Consider the following 19,422-nt stretch of genomic DNA (forward strand, 5'->3'; position numbering starts at 1 on the left):
AAAACATTACAGTCTCTTTCAGAGCCTTCACAGAATCATTTTGAATTACTCTGGATGCAGGTTGACCCAGAATTCAGAGAAACAGAAAGAAGAGGAGAAAGAGGAGAGAGAGTAGGGGGAAATGGTTTCCAATATCTGGAGCAGAATGGGCACAAGTTTCTCTGGGCACAGGGTGAGAAGGCTGACACCCATGATCAGTGCTCAATGTCTTGTGCTAACTCTGCCACATGCTTCCCCTGTAGACACAGGCATCGCAAATGACTTAAACCCAGCATTAGAATCCCATCTCCCAAAGCCAACTAGCATAGCACTATGGCTACACTAGCTACGCCCACCACAGTTACACTGAGTAACTACCTCACAAGCCTCCATCACATCAACTCCAACAGTTATCTTACCAGGAAAAGTTTAACCATTGACTGAAACCAAATCAGTTTTACTCATATGGTCAATTATGAAGCTACTAGCGCTGCTTACCTCATATACTAATAGAAAAAAAAAGTATGTACATACAGTAAAACCAGAGCAACTGCTGTAAACATGAGCTGTCAACATCACTCTGTCAGCACCCCACTTGCATGGATTCCTCACCAAAGTCCAACAGTGCCTTCCAGAAGGTTCTAAACCAGTGATGAGGTCTCATGTTTTCCCTCCTCACCCTGCTGTAAATGCAGTGCAGCCAGAGCAGAGGCAGCTCATCTACTTGTGCTGGACATGCGCCTTAACTCTGCTGGAATAAACTGAAGTGAGGAACAGGCTGAACTGAAAGTATTTTATACTACTCTATTAACAAGCTAAGAACACTTCTGCATGGGGGCTCAACAGGACAGACAAGTTCTTCCACACTATATAACAATACAATTACTCTAGCAGCTCAAATAGGAGCTCTGGAGGACACCAGAGAAACCCTACCATCTTATCCAGAGCCATGCAGCACAAGGGTGGATGCAGTGACACAGGCACAAACCAGCCACAGCTCAGGAACATGGTACTACCATGTGTGCCTGGCTTGCCCCGAGGTGTGCTGGGCCAGTCATGCAGCAAGGCGTACACCCTTGGCTATAGTGTCCTTTCTCCACTTGGGACTGTCACAGGGTAGCTACAGGCAGCTTTGGCAGGTAGTTTGCTGGATTTTACCTTCTTGAATGGCTTCCAAGGAAAACAACAGCTTAAAAATTAAAAAGGAGCTTTTACACAGACAAGTACCTTGGCTGTGTGAAAAGCAGACAAGCCCAAACCAGCACATACATTTTCCTCTTTCCTACCGACATTTCTACTGATTTCAGTCAGTTTAGGATACAGCATTTTATAAAAATATAAACCAAAGGATAAAGAACAACTTGGAATAATCTAGTTCTGATACTTGAAGATATGCTTCATTTATTTTGGATGGTTTAATCATACAGGGAGATATATCATGTGAAACTAGCATTTTTCCTCACTAGCTACTAGTATTTAAAGTTAGCCTAGCAGAAGCCACTGAACATTTATTCAGGTGAACTCATGTATATAATGGAGTTGCCTTTAGCAACTCTCCCTCACTCCTGGGCCTCCTGTGACTACGCTACCTAAAGTTTACATTTATCTTTCTCTGATGATCACAGCTGGGCAGGATTTTAAAACTTTAAACTAGAAAGCCTTGAAGCCTGCATTATACAGACCGCTAACAGCCCAAACAAAGAGGCAAAAGCAGCAAGAGGTTTATCATAATACTGGTATTTTCCAAGCTCTTATTAAGCAAAGCATTTAGTCTAATGTATTACACTTAATGAAGAGTCAGGAACTTGTACTGCAAATAACAGATCAGATATAATTGGAATTTGCTCCACACCACTAGCCTACATATATCAATAAAAACAATAACCACATTGGATTTTGGGTTCACTTCATTTGCATTTCTTAATTTAGTGTTTAACTAATTTAACAATAGTAATGATTTAATTCAAATTGAAATCTAAGGAAAATAATTTTTAAAAGCCATTAAAGATTTCATTAAGTTCCATCTAAATTAATATTAGCTTTCTTAATATTTTCAGTAAATGATTTTTTTTCACCACTGAAACAAACATGAAGTTTCCTCTGCGCAGTCAAGCTTTAGACAAACCTTGTTAGATTTATTGGTATTATTTCAAGCAATTAATTAATATACATTAGAGTTATTTAGAGGAAAAGCACAAAAAATGGCACAAAAATGGATGAAGCTGTTTTTAAAACACTGCATTCAACTTAGATAATTATTCTTTGAGCCTTTTATGTGGAGCTCTTAGGTACACACTATCCATTAGATCACTTTTCCCATACATTTGTGGTATTACTCCTAAGCATCAGACCACATGAGTTACCCAAGCCACAATAGTTTTACAAGATATTTTCTGCATCTCCACATGTAGCAGTCACTTGCACGAGTGACTACTCAGAGAAAATAATTCATTTCAGAAATGTCAGTTATAATGACCAAAAGGTTTCTATAAATCTCCAGTCTTGTCTCCCATCCTCTAAATGATACAGAAAAGTTATATGTGTGATATAGCCATTACATAGTGTGCGTGTGTATAAATAAAAACTTTTATATATAAAACCTTCCTGTTTTAACTGTAGAATACAACACATCTTACCTCAGACCTCAATGTATTTTTTGCTTTTGTAGTCTCCTGGAATGTGCAGCCAATTTTGGGATGTTGGACTTGCCATCAGGCCAGACAGAAAGGATATACAGAGGAGGTAGATGCAAGAAGTCAAACTGAGGCCTCTCTAACCCGGAATTGCTCACTCTGTCAGTTTAGTCCTTGGTTAAAGTGAAAAACAGTTAAATGGTCAGGCCTCTGAGGAGATGTCTAGCTCATTTTCAAGCACATAACAAGGCTTGGAAATTAGGGTTATGGTCTTGCGCTCTCCTGGTTCTCATGATTACCCTTATTCATGCAAATGGCAATACTGAAATCACCAGGAATGTGCATGCAGTGATTATGCTTGTAACAGCCTAGATAACATCTAAAATTTGCACTGACCTGTATCATAGCTCATAGCAGTTACTGTAGTTGAAAGAATGTAATACCTTTAAGTAATGAATAAAAAAGGAATTTATAACACAAAAATAAGTAAGGAGGCACGAGATCCTGAGTACTTGCAATTGACTTAAAAACACAATTCCACCTTTTCAAGTGGATATGCCAGCAATTTTTTATTCTGATGTGTCATAGTTAAAAACAATGGCTTCAGATGTTCACCTATATTTTACTGGGTATCAGGCTTTTATTTTCATAGACAAAATTAGGTATGAAATATGAAGCACTGTAGCACTTTCTCTGCAGCACAAATGTTCATTTGCAGGTAAACTTAAATTATTTCACTAGAAGTGCACTTAATTTGAAGAGATTACTCAAGCAGCTCTCCACTTGTACATTTGTATTACCATTATAATTAGAACTACTTCAAAGTAACAAAAAGTTCATTATTGACCAGAATAAACACAGAGGAAAAAGATCAAGAGCACCCTGAGTGAAGAGAGTGAATACTTTTGAAAATATCCTTCAAAATCTCTCCAGCTCTGTGACCAGTGACCACCTTCATTCCAACGCCGCTCACAGGGCTGCTGCTACACAGGCTAATATATGACATTATTTTCTGCTTTTTTGTATGTTTCAAGTCGGTCACTGAGAGGAATGAAATACTTTGCTGATTTTTAACAATGTTGAGTGCCCTCAGCTTTCCATAATTACTTCTTGAGATGCATATGTGGAAATTGGTATGCACAGATAAATATTGACATTTACCTGTTCGGTAAGGGATACCACCAACGGAGAGGGAAACACAATCCTGGAAACACAAAGGAGGCAGCCAAGGATATGCTGGAATAGAGCCCCTAGAAGCCTTCCTTCAGCACACGGATACCTCTAGGATCCAAAGCCCTCTACCAACAAATTTCAACCTATTGAAAACAAGACATCCGAACACCCTGAAGAAAGCTGCTATCAATGATGGAGTACACTGAAGAGATAGATAAGTACACTGAAACTTTGGCTCCCAACTTTAGGCTAAGGAAATCGAATGTATTTCCAAATCAGCTCATTTGTCCAAAATAATACTGTTATTTGTTACTACTTCTATAATGGATATACATTTTTTAGTATTGTTACCTTTGGTAATATTGTTGTTTTGTAAAAAGAAAGAATTCAATATTATGTGTTTGCACACACCAAACACCTTCTATTAGAGTTTTCTGAGAGAGCATTTAGCTCAAATTTCTATGTAGACATTCCTTTCACTTAGTGCTACTGCAAAAGTGGAAATACAAAAGCACACAGATTTATATCTAAAAAGGTTCTAGTTGATTTCTCTGAACAGGGGCTAACCGAAATTTCACCCACCAGAACTTCTGAAAATGTCCCATAATTATGCATTTCAGAAGAATCAACTGAGATAGGCAAACCCAGAGGTGAAACATTAAGAGTTAAGCCACCCTTTAGTAACATTTCAGATAAAGATTGACAAGTGCAGTTATATGCAGTAGAGATATCCTCTAAAGAACTATTTCACTTTGAGACACTATCAAAAATAAAACCATCACAAACCCACCCTTCGCTTGTATGTATATATACTTCTGTTTTTAAGTTCAAATTTCCAGCTTGCAGAAGTTTCTTGAAATTTCTTATTAAGCTTCCAATATTGTCAAATGGAAGACAAATACTTTAAAACCAACAAAAGTGGTAAAGAAGTGGCCATTTTTAAACTCACTCACTACTTGCATAGTAAATGATGTACAATGCTCAGCAGGTACTCCCGAGTTTAGTTTTACTTTAAGTTTGTTTGATGCTGTACAATCACTGTAAGTGCAGTCAGAAAAAGAATTTCAGATTCAAGCAAACTTTTTCTTTGTGTTCTTTCATTCATTCTTTAGATTTTCCAACTAAGAAAAGTATAGCACTGATGAGATGAAGGTCACTGTAAGAGACTGTCAAGTCCAGTCCTTTGAACATCAAAGAGAAAAATAGTATCACTGTCCAGAAGCATGGATCAGGAATTTTATGTCACCTAACATATCATTAAGGGACTTAATTCTGTGGATGCTCTAATCTCACTCTTCCACACCTCCGATTACTCTTCTTTGGGTCAGTCCTGCCACTGATCCCAAATTCCAGCCTTCAAGTGCAAAGCTAAAAAATTTCTGTTCTTACTCATGTCAGAGAGAGAACTTTAGAAGTACATACTACACCTGAAGCTTCTTTTTCATGAACTTCTCATCCCTTGCCGCCCTTTAAACTGGGACTAAACTGACACTGTGAAAGCCTTGGGGCTGAGGCCTGTCACTTTACACACACCATGCACACCTTTGCCTAGTGCATAAGGTAGACACACCACATACAGGCTAAATAACATTATAGTTTAAAGGCAGAAAAAAGAATACTCTTCATGTATGTTCTTGAAAATCACAGGTCAGAAAAAAAGAAATAAAACCCTGCCCAAATTAATTTTTTCCTGTCTGAAGAGAATTAAAGTTATACAAGTAGAACGAAAAATTTCCCTTGTCCATAAACGTGTGAACTCCTACTTGGTTTTTACTTAAATAAGAAATGTGGGGAGTGGTAGGTTATTTTCTTCTTGAGATAATCTGAGTAAGCACTGAGTAGCTGTCCTCTGGAAATCAAAGTCTAGATGGAACCAAAGCTTTAGGTATTTAAAATTGTTTGAAAAACTTAGGCAATAATCCCTTTTAAAGTAAGGTTAAACTGTCTTGCTTAATTTCATGCAACAAACACAATCACAGCCAAATATCACTGTATGTGCAGGCAAATAGAGTAGGTAGGGAAAAAATTACTTATCTAGTAGAACCCCTGTTAACAATGAAAAACTTCAAGTGTGGGTTGATGCAGCTGAAAGCATTGAGATACGTACTGCTCTGAACTGATGCATAATGTGAGATGTGTAAGAGAAGCTGAATAACCTTAAACCAGAAAAAAGGGAAGACAGCTGGAGGGACTAGGGAATCTTGGGAGAGCTCATTAGAGTTCACTAGCAGGCCTGTCACATTTGAGCAACAAAACTGAAAATATAGAAAGACACAGGAATAAAGATTTAAAATAATAAATATCTAACATTTCACTAAGTGTCAACTAAGGTAAATGCAGTATTTTACAAGCAGAATGATCATCAAAACAGGGCATCATTGACAGTGATACCAGCAGCTGCTATTAGTATAAATTATTAATATAAAGCAATGTATATATAGCTGTGAATCAGATGAGCTTCCTAGCAATGGCATCTCTCAGATATTCTCATGTGTCCCAGACAGAATGGACCAATCTGATCCTTTGAACTCATCTTTCTATAACATAAATGATCTCTTTGGACCAGAGCACAGGTTTTTAGGAAAAAAAAAAAAAAAAATCACCTTGTTCTTAAAGCTGCCAGTGCTAAAGAATTCGCTACACCACCATCAACTGCTGCCCTGTGTGAGTTCAGTTGCTGTTAAAAATCTGCACCTTGCTTGTCATTTGACATTTGCCTACTTTCCACTTCCTGTTACTGAACCATAATGCTTCTGTCTGTAAGGCTCAAGAGTCCTATACTATCAAGTTTCCTCTCCCCAAGAAGGTACTTACAGACTGCAATCATGTCATTCCTTTGCTAATCTAGTTGGATTTAAAACTGTAGATCAGTCTCAAAAAACAAGTGATAAAAGATTTATTAGATAACCCAACTGATCTCCAAGTCCCCAGCTTCTAGAGATCCACGAAGCTCTTAACAAAACCAGCCAACTGACAGCTTGACTATTTTTCTGAATACTGCTTGAACAGTACATCCACTGAAACTATCATAAACCATCTCTCCTAACATCAGGGCACAGGAATTGAACCATTTACATACTTGGGCTTTTGCTGACCAAACATGAAAAATGATTGTTCAAACAATGACAACATTTTATCATTGTGTCAGGAAAGAAAGACAGATAGTACCCCTTCCAATCTTTTTATTAACTCTTCAGATTTTCTGTCTTCATTGTGTTTCCTGTATATGTCTAACAACAATAAAACAAAATAAAAGCAAGACAATAGCCACTGCATGAAAAATTCTACAGCACGTAAGCAGCTTCCTTATAGCACATTAGGTCATTTCCTTCAGAGACATTTTATCTAACCCTTTTAAATTTAGTTAAACTAATACTGTACTCTCCTGAGCCAAGTAATAATAAAAAGCCCTTTTTTGTAAAATACTTGGTCAGGAAATTGTTAATGAGCTAACCAACTTTCCACTCCAGATCACTGGCTTAAAACGAAGCCTTGCTTGATTGTGCCTAGAAGGCTCTGCTACGTGATAAAAGTCTGATGCTCTGTGGAAAATAAGTGGGGATACAGTCAAGTTCTTGGCAAGGTATTGCCCGCCTCACACTGGCACTCTTATCAGCCAGAAGTTTCATCAGAAAATACAAATATCCTCTGCAGCAGAATCACTGGCTTATCTGGGAGAAAGATCCTGCCTTTGATGAATTTGAAAGTACTTCTTGAGCCAACACTTCCCCCTCAAAAATACAGGCTTAAGATCTAATGGCAAGGCATATTTATGGTTTGTTTGTACTGCATACCAAGCAGTATGGTCTGCTCCACCACTATTCATCTGTTCCAATCTGACCGTTACCACTATTCACTATTATTTTAAACAGAGGACTTCAACCTCCCCTCAAGGCCACTGTCCTCTAATAATTTTTAAACCATTTTCACTTACTGCCTGAAGCAGAAGGCCCCTAACAAAGCCATCACCCTCATGCTGCTGAAACATCATCAGCACTCTTAGCATCAAACAGCAAGAGACAAGCTCGAAGCCAACACAACATTTTAGTATCGATTTCTCTAAGAAATTTAAATCCCACAGGGCATAAACATCAATTTAATCTGTATGCAACTACAAAATGGCTTCACTCACAGTGTTCCTCATTTCAGCCAAAACACTGCCACAGCTGCAATAGAAACACAGAGGTGAAGGCAAAGATGACTGACAGAACAAGTATTTCCATGTTCCTGATAATTCGTAAGAGTTTTGAAGACTACAATCACAGAAGCCATCCAAAGACAACCACCAGCAGAAAAACCTGTCTCATAGCCTGACACAAAGCCATCCTGGAGTGTTCCAAGAACCACTGGCATTGGCATCTAGTCTTGCCAAACTGGAGAGCCATTTCATCCTCCAATGGACCAAAACTTTGCTGTGAAGTGCTAGCCTCAAACCTTGCCTTCAGGTTTCTGTGCCACCACATGATAGCATGAACAATGAAACACAATCACTCCATGTTATACTAATTGATATTTTCTGAGCTCCCCTCACTCCATCAGACTGCCCTTCCGGCAGACAAAGAGCCACACGCTATTACTACCTTCAATCTGCTGAAAAGAGCATCAGGAGAAAACACTACCTAAAGAAAAAATAAATTTGGCACCTTGGGGTTTGCCCTCATGTAATATTAGACTGAGCTCTTCAGAAAATGTAAGTTCCCCCTCTAACCACTGAGAAGTCAGGCCCAGTGTGCTCTGATATTCTGCCTTTTTCCCTAGCGCTGCAGGACTGCTGTTTTCTTTAAGAATGCATCCCGGTGTATATCCAACCAGAAAGATGTACTTTCACACATTTGAAACACCCATAGGAAAAGAATTGCCTCATTCTTACACCAGTGCAAAGCCATGGGCATGTCTGTGTCAGTGCAGCCAGTATTTAAGCACCAAGTACAGTCAGTAGAATTCAGGGCACCAACATTATTTGCACGTGATGGATTTATGTATGTAAGAAACTGTAAATTACATAACACAGACACAGAATTTTATGGACAAATCTTGCACTTGTAAAACCTGGCACCTTCTATCCATCTCTCCCTGCTGATGACAAGTTAGGTGGCAGAATCAGATTCCTAAATGTACAAATGTGACACAAACAGCACATCAGGCAAGTAGAGTACTATGAACTCACTGACTGGCACAACAACATGAAGGAAGAAAGCCCTGTCCAAAGCTAACAGCTTTGACACTGACCCCACCCCAGATAATCAGCCTGCCTAAAAGGCAAGATTTATTAATTGCTGCTGCAGTCCCACAAAAGCTTATCTAGCACACACCTGACCCAGTATGTACTGACTTCATGCTCAGATTACCACTGACATGAAAGTTTCTACACTGTAGCCTAGCTCATCATTGAAATATCTATTGACTACGAGTGATCAACACCAGAACCCCTACCTATGTCCCGCTTTCCTTCAGCATACTTAACATATGGCAATATTTACTTTACCCATCAGTGGGCAGAGGAGTAGATTTTGCTCCCAAGAATAGTTATTTGGGCCTTCACCAGGACAGCTTCACTAGGTCTAAGCAAGGACCACTGCCACAATCTCCAGTCAATATCAATTTTAGGATGAACTTTAGGATTGCTTGGTCAGGAATAGAAGCAACTCTGAAGTGATCATCAAGATTATTAAAGTATATACTGACAGATCAGTCTGAACCACTGACAGCTTTATAGCTGCTGTGATCACCTGTGTCACTGAGCTGCAGACACTGTCATTTCTCTATAAAGTTACCCTAGTTTTGACTTCAGCGAGTTCTCAAACCATGCCGCTAGCATGTCTGTATGACCAGCCTCTGAACTCCCGTTGTGAGCTGGGCTTTCCAAAGGGGGTGGCTGCAAACAGAAAAATGAAGTGACAAAACAGGTGTTTATGATACAATCAAAATTCAGGAAAATAAAGGCAGAACAGCAAACCTTCACCTTATCTGCATGAATCTCTGAATCGGAGGATGTAAACAACAGGGACAGACCAAACTTAACTTGTTTATTTCTAGATCACAACGCTCTATCCACCCCTTAAGCACATAAGCAAAACAGGATACAGGGTGTTACTGAATGATTTCCCCTAAAATCTGATTGAGAAAGATTAGAGCAATTAGATCAGAGTGACACACACTTTTAAAGCCCTTAAATCACGATTAATGTAAGGTTTAACTTTTCTCTTAAGGATCATGAGGTGACTCCTGTGCCATTTTCAAAACAAGGCTGACACACACATCCCAGCCTCAAAGAAATCATGACACAGAATCCCCTGCCCTCTACTGGCACACCAGCTGCACTGAAACCTGTGCACATGCCTGCAGGCAAGCACAAAGAGCACCTGAGGAGCTGTTTTAAGGGTCTTTTAATACTATTATTTCTAATTTCTAGAAGATCTATAATGTACCGGACACATTCAACTTGGAACAAAATCTCACATATAAAATACTCCTTCAGCATCACTGCACTTCTTCCTGCAGCATTAGCTAGATCAAGGATTCAAAATACTGCTCCTAGCAAGGTAATATGTTCATTAACTGTAAGTAAATTCCAAGGGATTATCTAATGTTTGTCATGTTCACAGTGCATAACCAAGAACTATATATAACAGATTTTTATTTATTTTTATTTACAAAATTCTCTTCCACATACCCTGCCGCTTTTCAGATTTCAGTCATCCAAACTGCATTTGGCCCAAGAATAGAGAACAGGTTCATGACTGCCAAAATGATTTTCCATCACCTTGGTGCCAGAGCTAGGGAAATTCTTAGCCAGGCTTCTGACTCATCTGCACCACTGAAATACACCACACAAACCTCAGAACAATATAGCAAAGCATTTGTTGTGACTGACCATGTCACTTCCATTTCTGTTACAGATCAATTTAATAGGTGTTATCATATAACTTTCCAGATCTTGTGAGCCATTATTACTGTATTCTCCCACTGGTGTAAACAACAACAAAAAAAGCCAAAACTTACACTGCTGTGATTATATTTCTGAATGTAAATCAGCTTGTCTCCTGGAAAAATCAAAGTAAATTCCCCATGTAGACAAGGTCTAAAAGGGATTGAATAAACACAAGGGTCCTGACTGTATATTTCATCCAAAAGATAAATAAACTTTTAAATCACATTAAAACAAACAAACAAAAAAAAAGCAGCCTGAAAAACAGCAGCTTTTAAACAAGAGAAAGTCTGGCAATACCAGAATAATTCTCACAATGCTCATCTGTACCCTGAAACACATTCAGAACACACCCTGTTTTCAGAGCTGTCACACAAGAAATGCAGATGTAAGCCTGCCATCACTACACAAATAACAGAATATGACATTTAAATAATACCACTAAGGAAAAGTGGTAGATGCATACAGCCCACACTATGCACAGCAGTTCTTTTTTAAAGCAACTCATCTGTTGTTACCAAATAGCTAAAAGACCCTTGGGATGTAAAACAAAATCATACAAGGTTCCAAGGTATCTACAGGAACACAACCCAATCACACCCACCTCCTTTTTACTACAGACATCTACAGCAATTAAAAAAAAAAAAAAAGTTTTTAAAGCTTAAAGCTTTTTAGCCACATACAAAAACCAGTTAAGTTTTGGGCTGTCCTACTTAGCCTAAATGTATTAATAGATAATTTCTACCCATTTGTTTCTATGTCAGAGTTGTCTATCTTAAATAGTTCTTCTCACACTCTGGTGTTTGTCTAACCCCTGACATTTACAGCACGCAAACGTATGATCTTCAGCCATGAGCTTTCTAGGCTACACAAGCCAAGCTTTTGGTGCAGCAGAATCTAAGAATAAAGGATAAACAGGTATTTTAAAACATGATCTATTTGAATCTCTGCCTGTCTCCATAAAAAACCTCCCCAAATAAACAGTTTCAAGTATATAAGAAAATACATAACAGGAAAACCTTTACAGCGTAAATTTATGAGGTGGTGTTGCCAAGCCTTGTGATTTGTTCCAGTATCTATATTTTCTCAACTTTCAGCTTCTGGAGTTATCGCTTAAAAATAAAAAATAAAAAAGATTCCATCCACATGATTATGGATAAAAGCCTGGAGGTAGAAGTCAAGCGATAACTTGTAAAGGAGGAGGTCAAGACTGGCTTGTAAAGAAGGAGGTCAGGATGTAAATAAAAATAATATGGTTTTAAAAAATAGAACATTGGTTAAAAACCCTCAAGATGAGTTAATTCCGTATTCTTTAAGATGCCACTGGCTGATACACTGATAGAAAACACCAATAAAACCCCTTACCAACTTAACTGCATTCTTTCTTAGAACTGCATAACCAATAATGATCTGATCCCTCTTCTATAGGTAAAATACTGTCTTTGTTGCTCCCATGTGCTAAAAACTATTCATATGATAAATTCTAGGAAGCGGGATCTCTTGCTTTCTAAATCACAAGACAGGGAAAGGGCTCCTGCTTTATTAAGAGAAAACTGAGGTAAAGAGGTAAGTGACCCGCTTATGGCAGATCCAGAAACTGAACATAGATTTCAAATTTTCTGAGTTACAGTCTTGTGCTTTAGGCAGAAGGCTGGTCTTCTTTTCACTTAACAAGCTATCAAAGCCCAAAATCTTATTTAAAAATTTACAATGCAGCTCAGTAACAATGAAACAGCAAGAATACCTGAAAAAGAAGTCATCTTAAACCATCGGTCCTTCTGAAGTTAACATCTGCAAAAATCTGCCCCCAACACACTGTCAAAAGTTTTTCCAGGAGGCTAATTTATAATTCATACCAGTTTCTGTATCCATCAGGCAGGACAAGAAACACTATCCTGACATTACTGTTGGGACTCCTATCTTTGTGTTTGATCTCCAGTGCCATTAGTTCTGCCGCTTTTCATCATACTTACTGACTTTATACCCCAGTTTTTCAGCATGAATCCTCTTAGCCATGAACTGCCCTTCAATCAACGCTCGTATTTCCACCTCCTTTGGAAAGTCTGAAACCTGTATCGAAGAGGGAATATATTAAGTTAAGAAGCACCTTACACAGTATACAATGTCAAGCTGGAGACTGGTTAAAGCTGGAGACTAGTTAAAAACACAGGACATTTATAGTTGATTATCCTTGTCTTTACCCTGAAGGCTGCTTTCAACTAGGCCCAGTTCTTCACTCATACATACAAGATTGGCCTAAAGACTCATGACACAGAACGTAACCCATAACCTCTGTGCTGTTGGCAAATCCATCCAACTTGAAATCAATGTACAATGGGAAAAGGTTCTACTGCAAGTTGTAAACTCTTCTCTATACATTTCCCAGCACCAAAGGCTGCTTAAGAATCAGTATCTCAAAAATACAAAATTAAAGCAAGCAGACAAAATTCAGATGCATTAAACAATGTCACAAAAGTTTAAATCTATTTCTGTCTGCACAAAAGATTATATTTTCATTAATTTATTTAGTTTCTATATGTAACATTTTTCTGTCCTTTTGCCAACCAGAATATGAGAAAGGCAACAGGAGTAGGAAAATTACAAACAAATAAAAATAATTTTACACAAAAAGTTGAGCTTTTCCATGCACTACAGTAAGTGCCTACAACTTGCGTAACAGCTAGAAGTGATCGAGCATTCATTTAAACAGCAAACATTTAAGAGAGTAGTGCTACACTGCAAACACAAGATAGTATCAATCTCTGTTCACCTAGGTGAGGTCTAATCGACTGGGAGTCACGATTGATCAAAGACATCTCTTGAGTTTCAGTACCACCCAGAGAGCCAGACATTTAAACAACATCCATTCCTCAAAAGAAGAAAGATACAAAGAACTTTCCTTTCCATAACATAATTCCTATTTTAATTCCAATTGGATTTGAGCCTGTGTTTACTTACATACGACTATGTAGCTTGTTAGTTACTCCAAGACATGCAGGGCAGCAAAATGAGGTCTTCACATACACATTTAGAGCAAGATAAAAGACCAAAATATTATAGCCCAAAGCTTCAACACATCTTTATCTGTATGCCTGAAACTTAGAAGATGGGGACTAAGTCATGTAAGTGTAATAAGCTCTCAATAAGCTTACAGTTAATCCTGTTTCAAAAACAGTGTTGGTTTCAGTAAATCCCCAGTTTCCAGCAAAGGAAATATTTCCTCCCCAAAATACCATGTAAGTTCTAGTTCAGACTTTGCACTGTAGATACTCTCAAGCTACAGACAAAATACTTCCCTATGAAAATCATCCCAGGGACTTGCAACAATAAATTAAACTTGAAAGCAAGTATCTCAGACCAAAAAAAAAAAGAAAAAGATAATGGCAGATTTCAAGCCTTGACAGTACTCCTTCAAGGTCTGCGATGTTAACTAAATTATTACTACCTTTTGGTTGTCTCCATTGAATCTGTGAATCCCAACTGCTTCAGGAGTAATTTCCATCACATCAAAGTAGAAACCTGCATCAAGGAACATTAAAGAGTGTCATGTTTGCTCCTAGCCCAAAGTTGGAATCTTATTTCAACACACAGCTAAAATGATAATAAATGTTTATCATGTGTTTGGAAAGACATCCGAGTCACCATATAGTCTGTTTAACTAGTTTCAGTCCACACATTTATCGAATTTAACTACTTTCAGTTTACAAAAATGTGGGTCTTGAGCATGTCTGGCTCTAGGCATCCAAACAATATAATAAACAAGCCTACAAAAGAGCACACACCCACATGTGAGTAACATAGACAATATATAACACATCTTAGAAATAGTTTCAGCAGGTCATATGCAAGGGTGAAAAAAAAAACAGAAAAAAATGGTGTGTTAGCAAGAAGAGTACAGGAATACTGGAACACATCATGCACTGGATTAGATTTCATAAGCTTATTAGAGAACATCAGATGCTATAATTCATGAAGCAGAGCTGGTCTGAACAGTTTGATGAGATCTGACAAAATGCTGTAAGGCTTTGTAGACAGCTAGACAAAAGGTGTGAAAAAGATTTTTCATGTTCATGGCAAGAAGGGCTGGTCAGAAAAGATGTTCGAGAAGGGAGACAAAAAAAAGAAAATGAGGACAGAAAAACTGAGAGCTAAGAAACTAAGGAGCGTTTCTAAGGTTCAGACCTTGGAACAGCAGTATATTGTCCTAGGATCCCTATGGTTATTAGTCACAAAAACCCAAAATAGTACTATGCTTTAGCACTCATAACCTTTTTGGTTAAACATTCTGAAAACCTGTCAGTAAGCAACACTGTGAGTTACAGATCTGCAGGCCCTGCCAAGGGATATATAACCCAAAATCTCCTTTCTGACCCTGGTGCTACCTCGAATCTGGCAGATAGCATCTTCAGGTAAAATTGCTGGTCTTAATAGCCTTCTCAGACACTTCCCAGTCGCAACAGGACCTTCATCCAGTCACTTCTCCTTCCCTATTTGCTACCCCTGTTACTTTCATTATCCCGACCTCACCCTAGCAGCTGCCTCTGCCATTCCCAAACCTCTGCAGGGGCATCTTCCCACATAACAGGAAGCGCAGGGACCAAGTGATAAAAGGGAGAGTGTCTAACCACTTCTTTGCTCCACTTCCCTTCCCTCAAGAACTCTGATTATGGAGACTACAATATTTTAACATGTATACCCAGAGGTTATCCAAGCATTTGGGTTATTGAGCATGACTTTCACAAAACAGCCATTTTATAGAGGACTGAGATATCCAAATGAATATACTATAGTACAAATTTTTAAACTTTATGGCAGTGTGTCCTGGTATCCTTGAAATCAGTAACAATATTTTCATCAACTTCCAATTTTTTTTATAACATCTCAAGTGACTGACTTTTGGGTTTTGGAATAACTTCTTCCCATTTTCTGAAACACCTCAATTGATTTGTCTTCTAGTGAAAAGAGATTCCAGGTCATTTTAATACCCCATGGAGACTGGATTTGACAGACAATATAACAGAGCTTCTAAGAATAAAAGATCAGTGCTAACCTCACAGTGTCAAGAAACTGTATGTTAAATTCACTTTCCTAAGAAGTGAAGTCTTCTATAGCTTAAATATCTACATTTATGAACTTTGTTATCTAGAGTTTTAAAATTAATCTTACTCGTATCAATTCAGATCTAGGATGATGGTAATGACTTCAAATCCAGCTCTGCAATGGTTAAATTTTAATCTTGGTAACACATATGCTCACCTTTCAGTAACTTATTTCAGAGCTATATACTACACTTGTAAAATGTTAAACTGCAGGAAAGAAAATAATGTGAAGCTTCAAATACATGGATTTATCTATATTTTTAAAATATGATCATCATCATAATTTTGTTTAATCTAATTCACTTACCATAATGTGGGAAAAAAACAGGGATTAAATTACTCTGTGACATACACTGGGGAAAATGCAGGAAATCTGGGTATCACCTGACATTACTGTTTTGTTTACATGCATGAACAAGATTTTAGAGTAATGATGGAAAAAGAAATAATATGGAGCTACTTAATTCACTTGAGTCTCAGAAAAAGAAACAAACTTTAATGAAAGCCTCCTTCAGAAATCACTAGTTTTAAACATTCTACAGCTAAGGTGCTACTAACACACTTTAAATGCCAAAAGAACTCCATAAATATAATTTTCTTATTTAGTGAATACTGAAGGAAAATACTATCATGACACTTAGCCTGCCAACAGAGCAGTTCTAAGTACACATCAGGAATTTCCCTTGCTCTAGCTAACTTGATTCTTGGCCTTTACCATGACCCAAGTAAAAAGTAGGTACAACACTCACTCAAGTATGTGTCTAAGCAAACCCTTGAACTCCCAGCCCTGCTAAGGCTCATACCCAAGTTTCCATTGTTTCCAGCAACAGTAGATGATAAGGCTTTGGAGAATTCATCCCAGGAGCCTGAGGCACAGTCATCTCTGATCCTCTCTCTCATCAGAGAGCCATTCTTAAAACTGAAACACACAAACATAACATATGCATTTTCCAGAACATTTCACTCTAGATTTTTAAAGCAATTTGCTGTTTATGTCAATATTAGTGTTTATTGTATCAGCTGAATAAAGCTGGGCAAGCTAAAAGATATAATCTCTTCTTCATTATAGAAAGAGATAGAGAGGGAAAAAACTAGGTAAAAGAGAAAACAAATATTACAGGACGTGTTGAGGAACATAGTGCAGAGATGTTAGTATACATCTCTCCAATGAGTCAGCTTAGATCCAGACTGGGAGGTCACGCTAAACCCAGACTGTCTCGGAACAGCTAAGACATCTCCTCAGAGAAGTACTTTCACACAGCGCTAAGAAGCTCACTCCAAGATTACCCTGCAAGGAGGAGCAAGAGTGTCTCTACATTGCATTTATGATTTCAGAAGCATGGTACTGGTATGGAGCCAGCTTGGGTCCAACAAGACTTATGAGGTCTAGCTCCATGCCAGGATCTGCCAAAGGAAAGCACCACAGCTGCATCTGCATAGTTCTGGTCCAGAGCCAGTAAACTATGCTGCAAAATATGCAATCTGTTCAGTGTTTATGGTCTTTGTACCTTTTATCCAGTCAGCGCCTTTGTCTCCTTTGTGAATATAACACTCCTGCAAAATACTGCAGCATTGGATTCAGACCCAGAGGAAGCCAGTTTGAATACTCTCTAGCATGGAGTTATCAGAGCAACTCAGCAGAAAAGGCACAGAAATATCCAGAAAAAAGGCGAGGAAATTACTGAACTTGCTCAATAGCAACAGCTGAAGTTACTCGAGTTTCCTGTTCAAATACTCTGTCTCGTAGCTCAGACACTCTCTTTCTACTGAGGGTCCCCTATTAACTCTAATAGTCTAGAAACAAAGGGGCATTAGTGCAAAAGGGGCAGTGTCATGGCAGAAATGGTTAGGCAGGAAGAACAGGAACTCTTTATATCTGCATGGCTGCTGAAATTTGCTTTCTGAAAGGCAGGTTTGGCCTTCTGCACATGTTAAGCTGCAGTAAAAGAATGGCAGTATAACAATTATTCAGAAAAAATGACTCAGTATCTCCTTTGCTATTATGAACGGGTTGTTTATATAGCTCTTTTACAGCAAAAGTGGGAAAAATACTGAGTAAAAGAGAAACTTGAAAGTAATACTCAAAAGAAAAAAAAAACCTGCTGGGAACTCATACTATGAAACTCAGTAACTTGCAACTGACATCACGCTTTTGAACTCAGCTTCATGATCACTGTTCCCACTGTCATCTACAACATCCTATACAGTTAAAGGGCAGTTTTGAGCTTTGCTCTAGTTTTGACTTTCAAGCACCTACAGTCCAGGGGATTTAGACAAAATTTAGCTGCATACTGCTTGTAAATATTTGCCTAAACACTATGACCTGTTTTGGAAAACTCTGCCCTGAATACAGTGACTCAGTGAGGGAAAACATAGCTTCAGGCTACCTTTCCACCTACTTGGCTGGCAAGGGGCCAAATAACTGCCAAATTACAGCAGCTAAAAGCTACCATGAGGATCATTCTCTTAGCTGGGTTTCTTGAGATCTGAGGGTTTTTTCCACATACACAGCCTAATATGTCCCTGGACAGCACTGATTATACTCCTCTCTGAAAAGGAAATCTTCACCTGTCCCGTTATGTCCCCGCTCTGGACCACCAGAAGAGCACAAAAGTTATACAGCCTGGTCAAGCTTCTGACATTTCACATTATTATCTTTCAGAAGACTGTTACTCCTGTACATTAAATATATGACCTTAGATTCATAGTGATCGGGGTTCCATGTATACATAAAAATTATTTCAGCTTTTTATTGCCGTGAGAATTTATCCTCCACAACTCTACAGTTTCAGTTACTCAAATTAAACAATAGGAATGCTATAACATTGATGCAAATGCTTCAGCAGTAGATTGCCATATACCATACAGAATGCTGAATGTACTATTTGTTATCATTTTGTAAAAGAAATAAAAAACACTAACACAGAGAAAGAAATATATGTTATTGATCCCAGATGTACAAAAAATAAATTATATTACCATAAAAGTGCCATGTATGTTTGAGAATCAACAGGATTGCAGAGGATATGACCTTCTAAGGCAGGAGTTGGTTCTTGGATCCACAGAAACAATGTGTCACTTGTGCCAAGGCTAATCTGGAGGGGGAAAAAAAAATAATTGAAGTGTTATCACAATATGCATGGAAAGCAATACAGAAATTAAATTAAAACCATTTGTTATTACCACTAATTGTTTTTAAATTACACATTAAGTCAATTGGATTCATGTTGAAGCTAGCTCTGACTCAGGTTGTCACACCAGTGAAATACATACTGGATGGAGACTTAGGTTTTAATGTCTGGAGCATTAGTTAAAAATAGTCACAAGAGTTTACTTAAAATCTTTCAGGCAGCTTACAGTTTGGTAGAAATAAAATCTTTCAGGTAGCTTACAGATTGGTAGAAATAAAACAAGCATGAATCCAATAAACAGAAAATCAACACTAGCAGATAAATTTAACTGATAACCTACAGCAATTTTACATTTCATGTATTTCATTTATTCAGGCATATCGACAGCTTTTAGGAGTATGTTCTAACTTACTGCAATATCTCCTTCTTGAAGTCTCATCCCTGCCAGTGATGCTGAAAGTAAAAAGTCAGAATACCAG

General features: G+C 38.0%; 1 protein-coding gene across 7 annotated transcripts in view; it reads right to left on the reverse strand.

Annotated features, from left to right (window-relative positions):
* The window catches only part of XYLB (xylulokinase), an 84,001-nt gene that overhangs the window by 45,164 nt on the left and 19,415 nt on the right, over window positions 1-19,422 (reverse strand). For all 7 annotated transcript variants that reach the window (XR_012633043.1, XR_012633042.1, XM_074897945.1 and 4 more), the window contains 5 exons: window positions 19,356-19,396; window positions 18,792-18,907; window positions 16,616-16,731; window positions 14,159-14,232; window positions 12,687-12,783 (listed from right to left, as the gene is read on the reverse strand). Coding sequence is in view for 5 of the 7 variants with exons in the window: in XM_074897945.1 (XP_074754046.1) it covers window positions 12,687-12,783; window positions 14,159-14,232; window positions 16,616-16,731; window positions 18,792-18,907; window positions 19,356-19,396 (444 nt within the window). In the remaining 2 variants the exon portion in view is untranslated. The remainder of the gene's footprint in view (window positions 1-12,686; window positions 12,784-14,158; window positions 14,233-16,615; window positions 16,732-18,791; window positions 18,908-19,355; window positions 19,397-19,422) is intronic.

This window comes from Athene noctua, chromosome 2 (assembly GCF_965140245.1).
Source record: "Athene noctua chromosome 2, bAthNoc1.hap1.1, whole genome shotgun sequence".
NCBI lineage: Eukaryota > Metazoa > Chordata > Aves > Strigiformes > Strigidae > Athene > Athene noctua.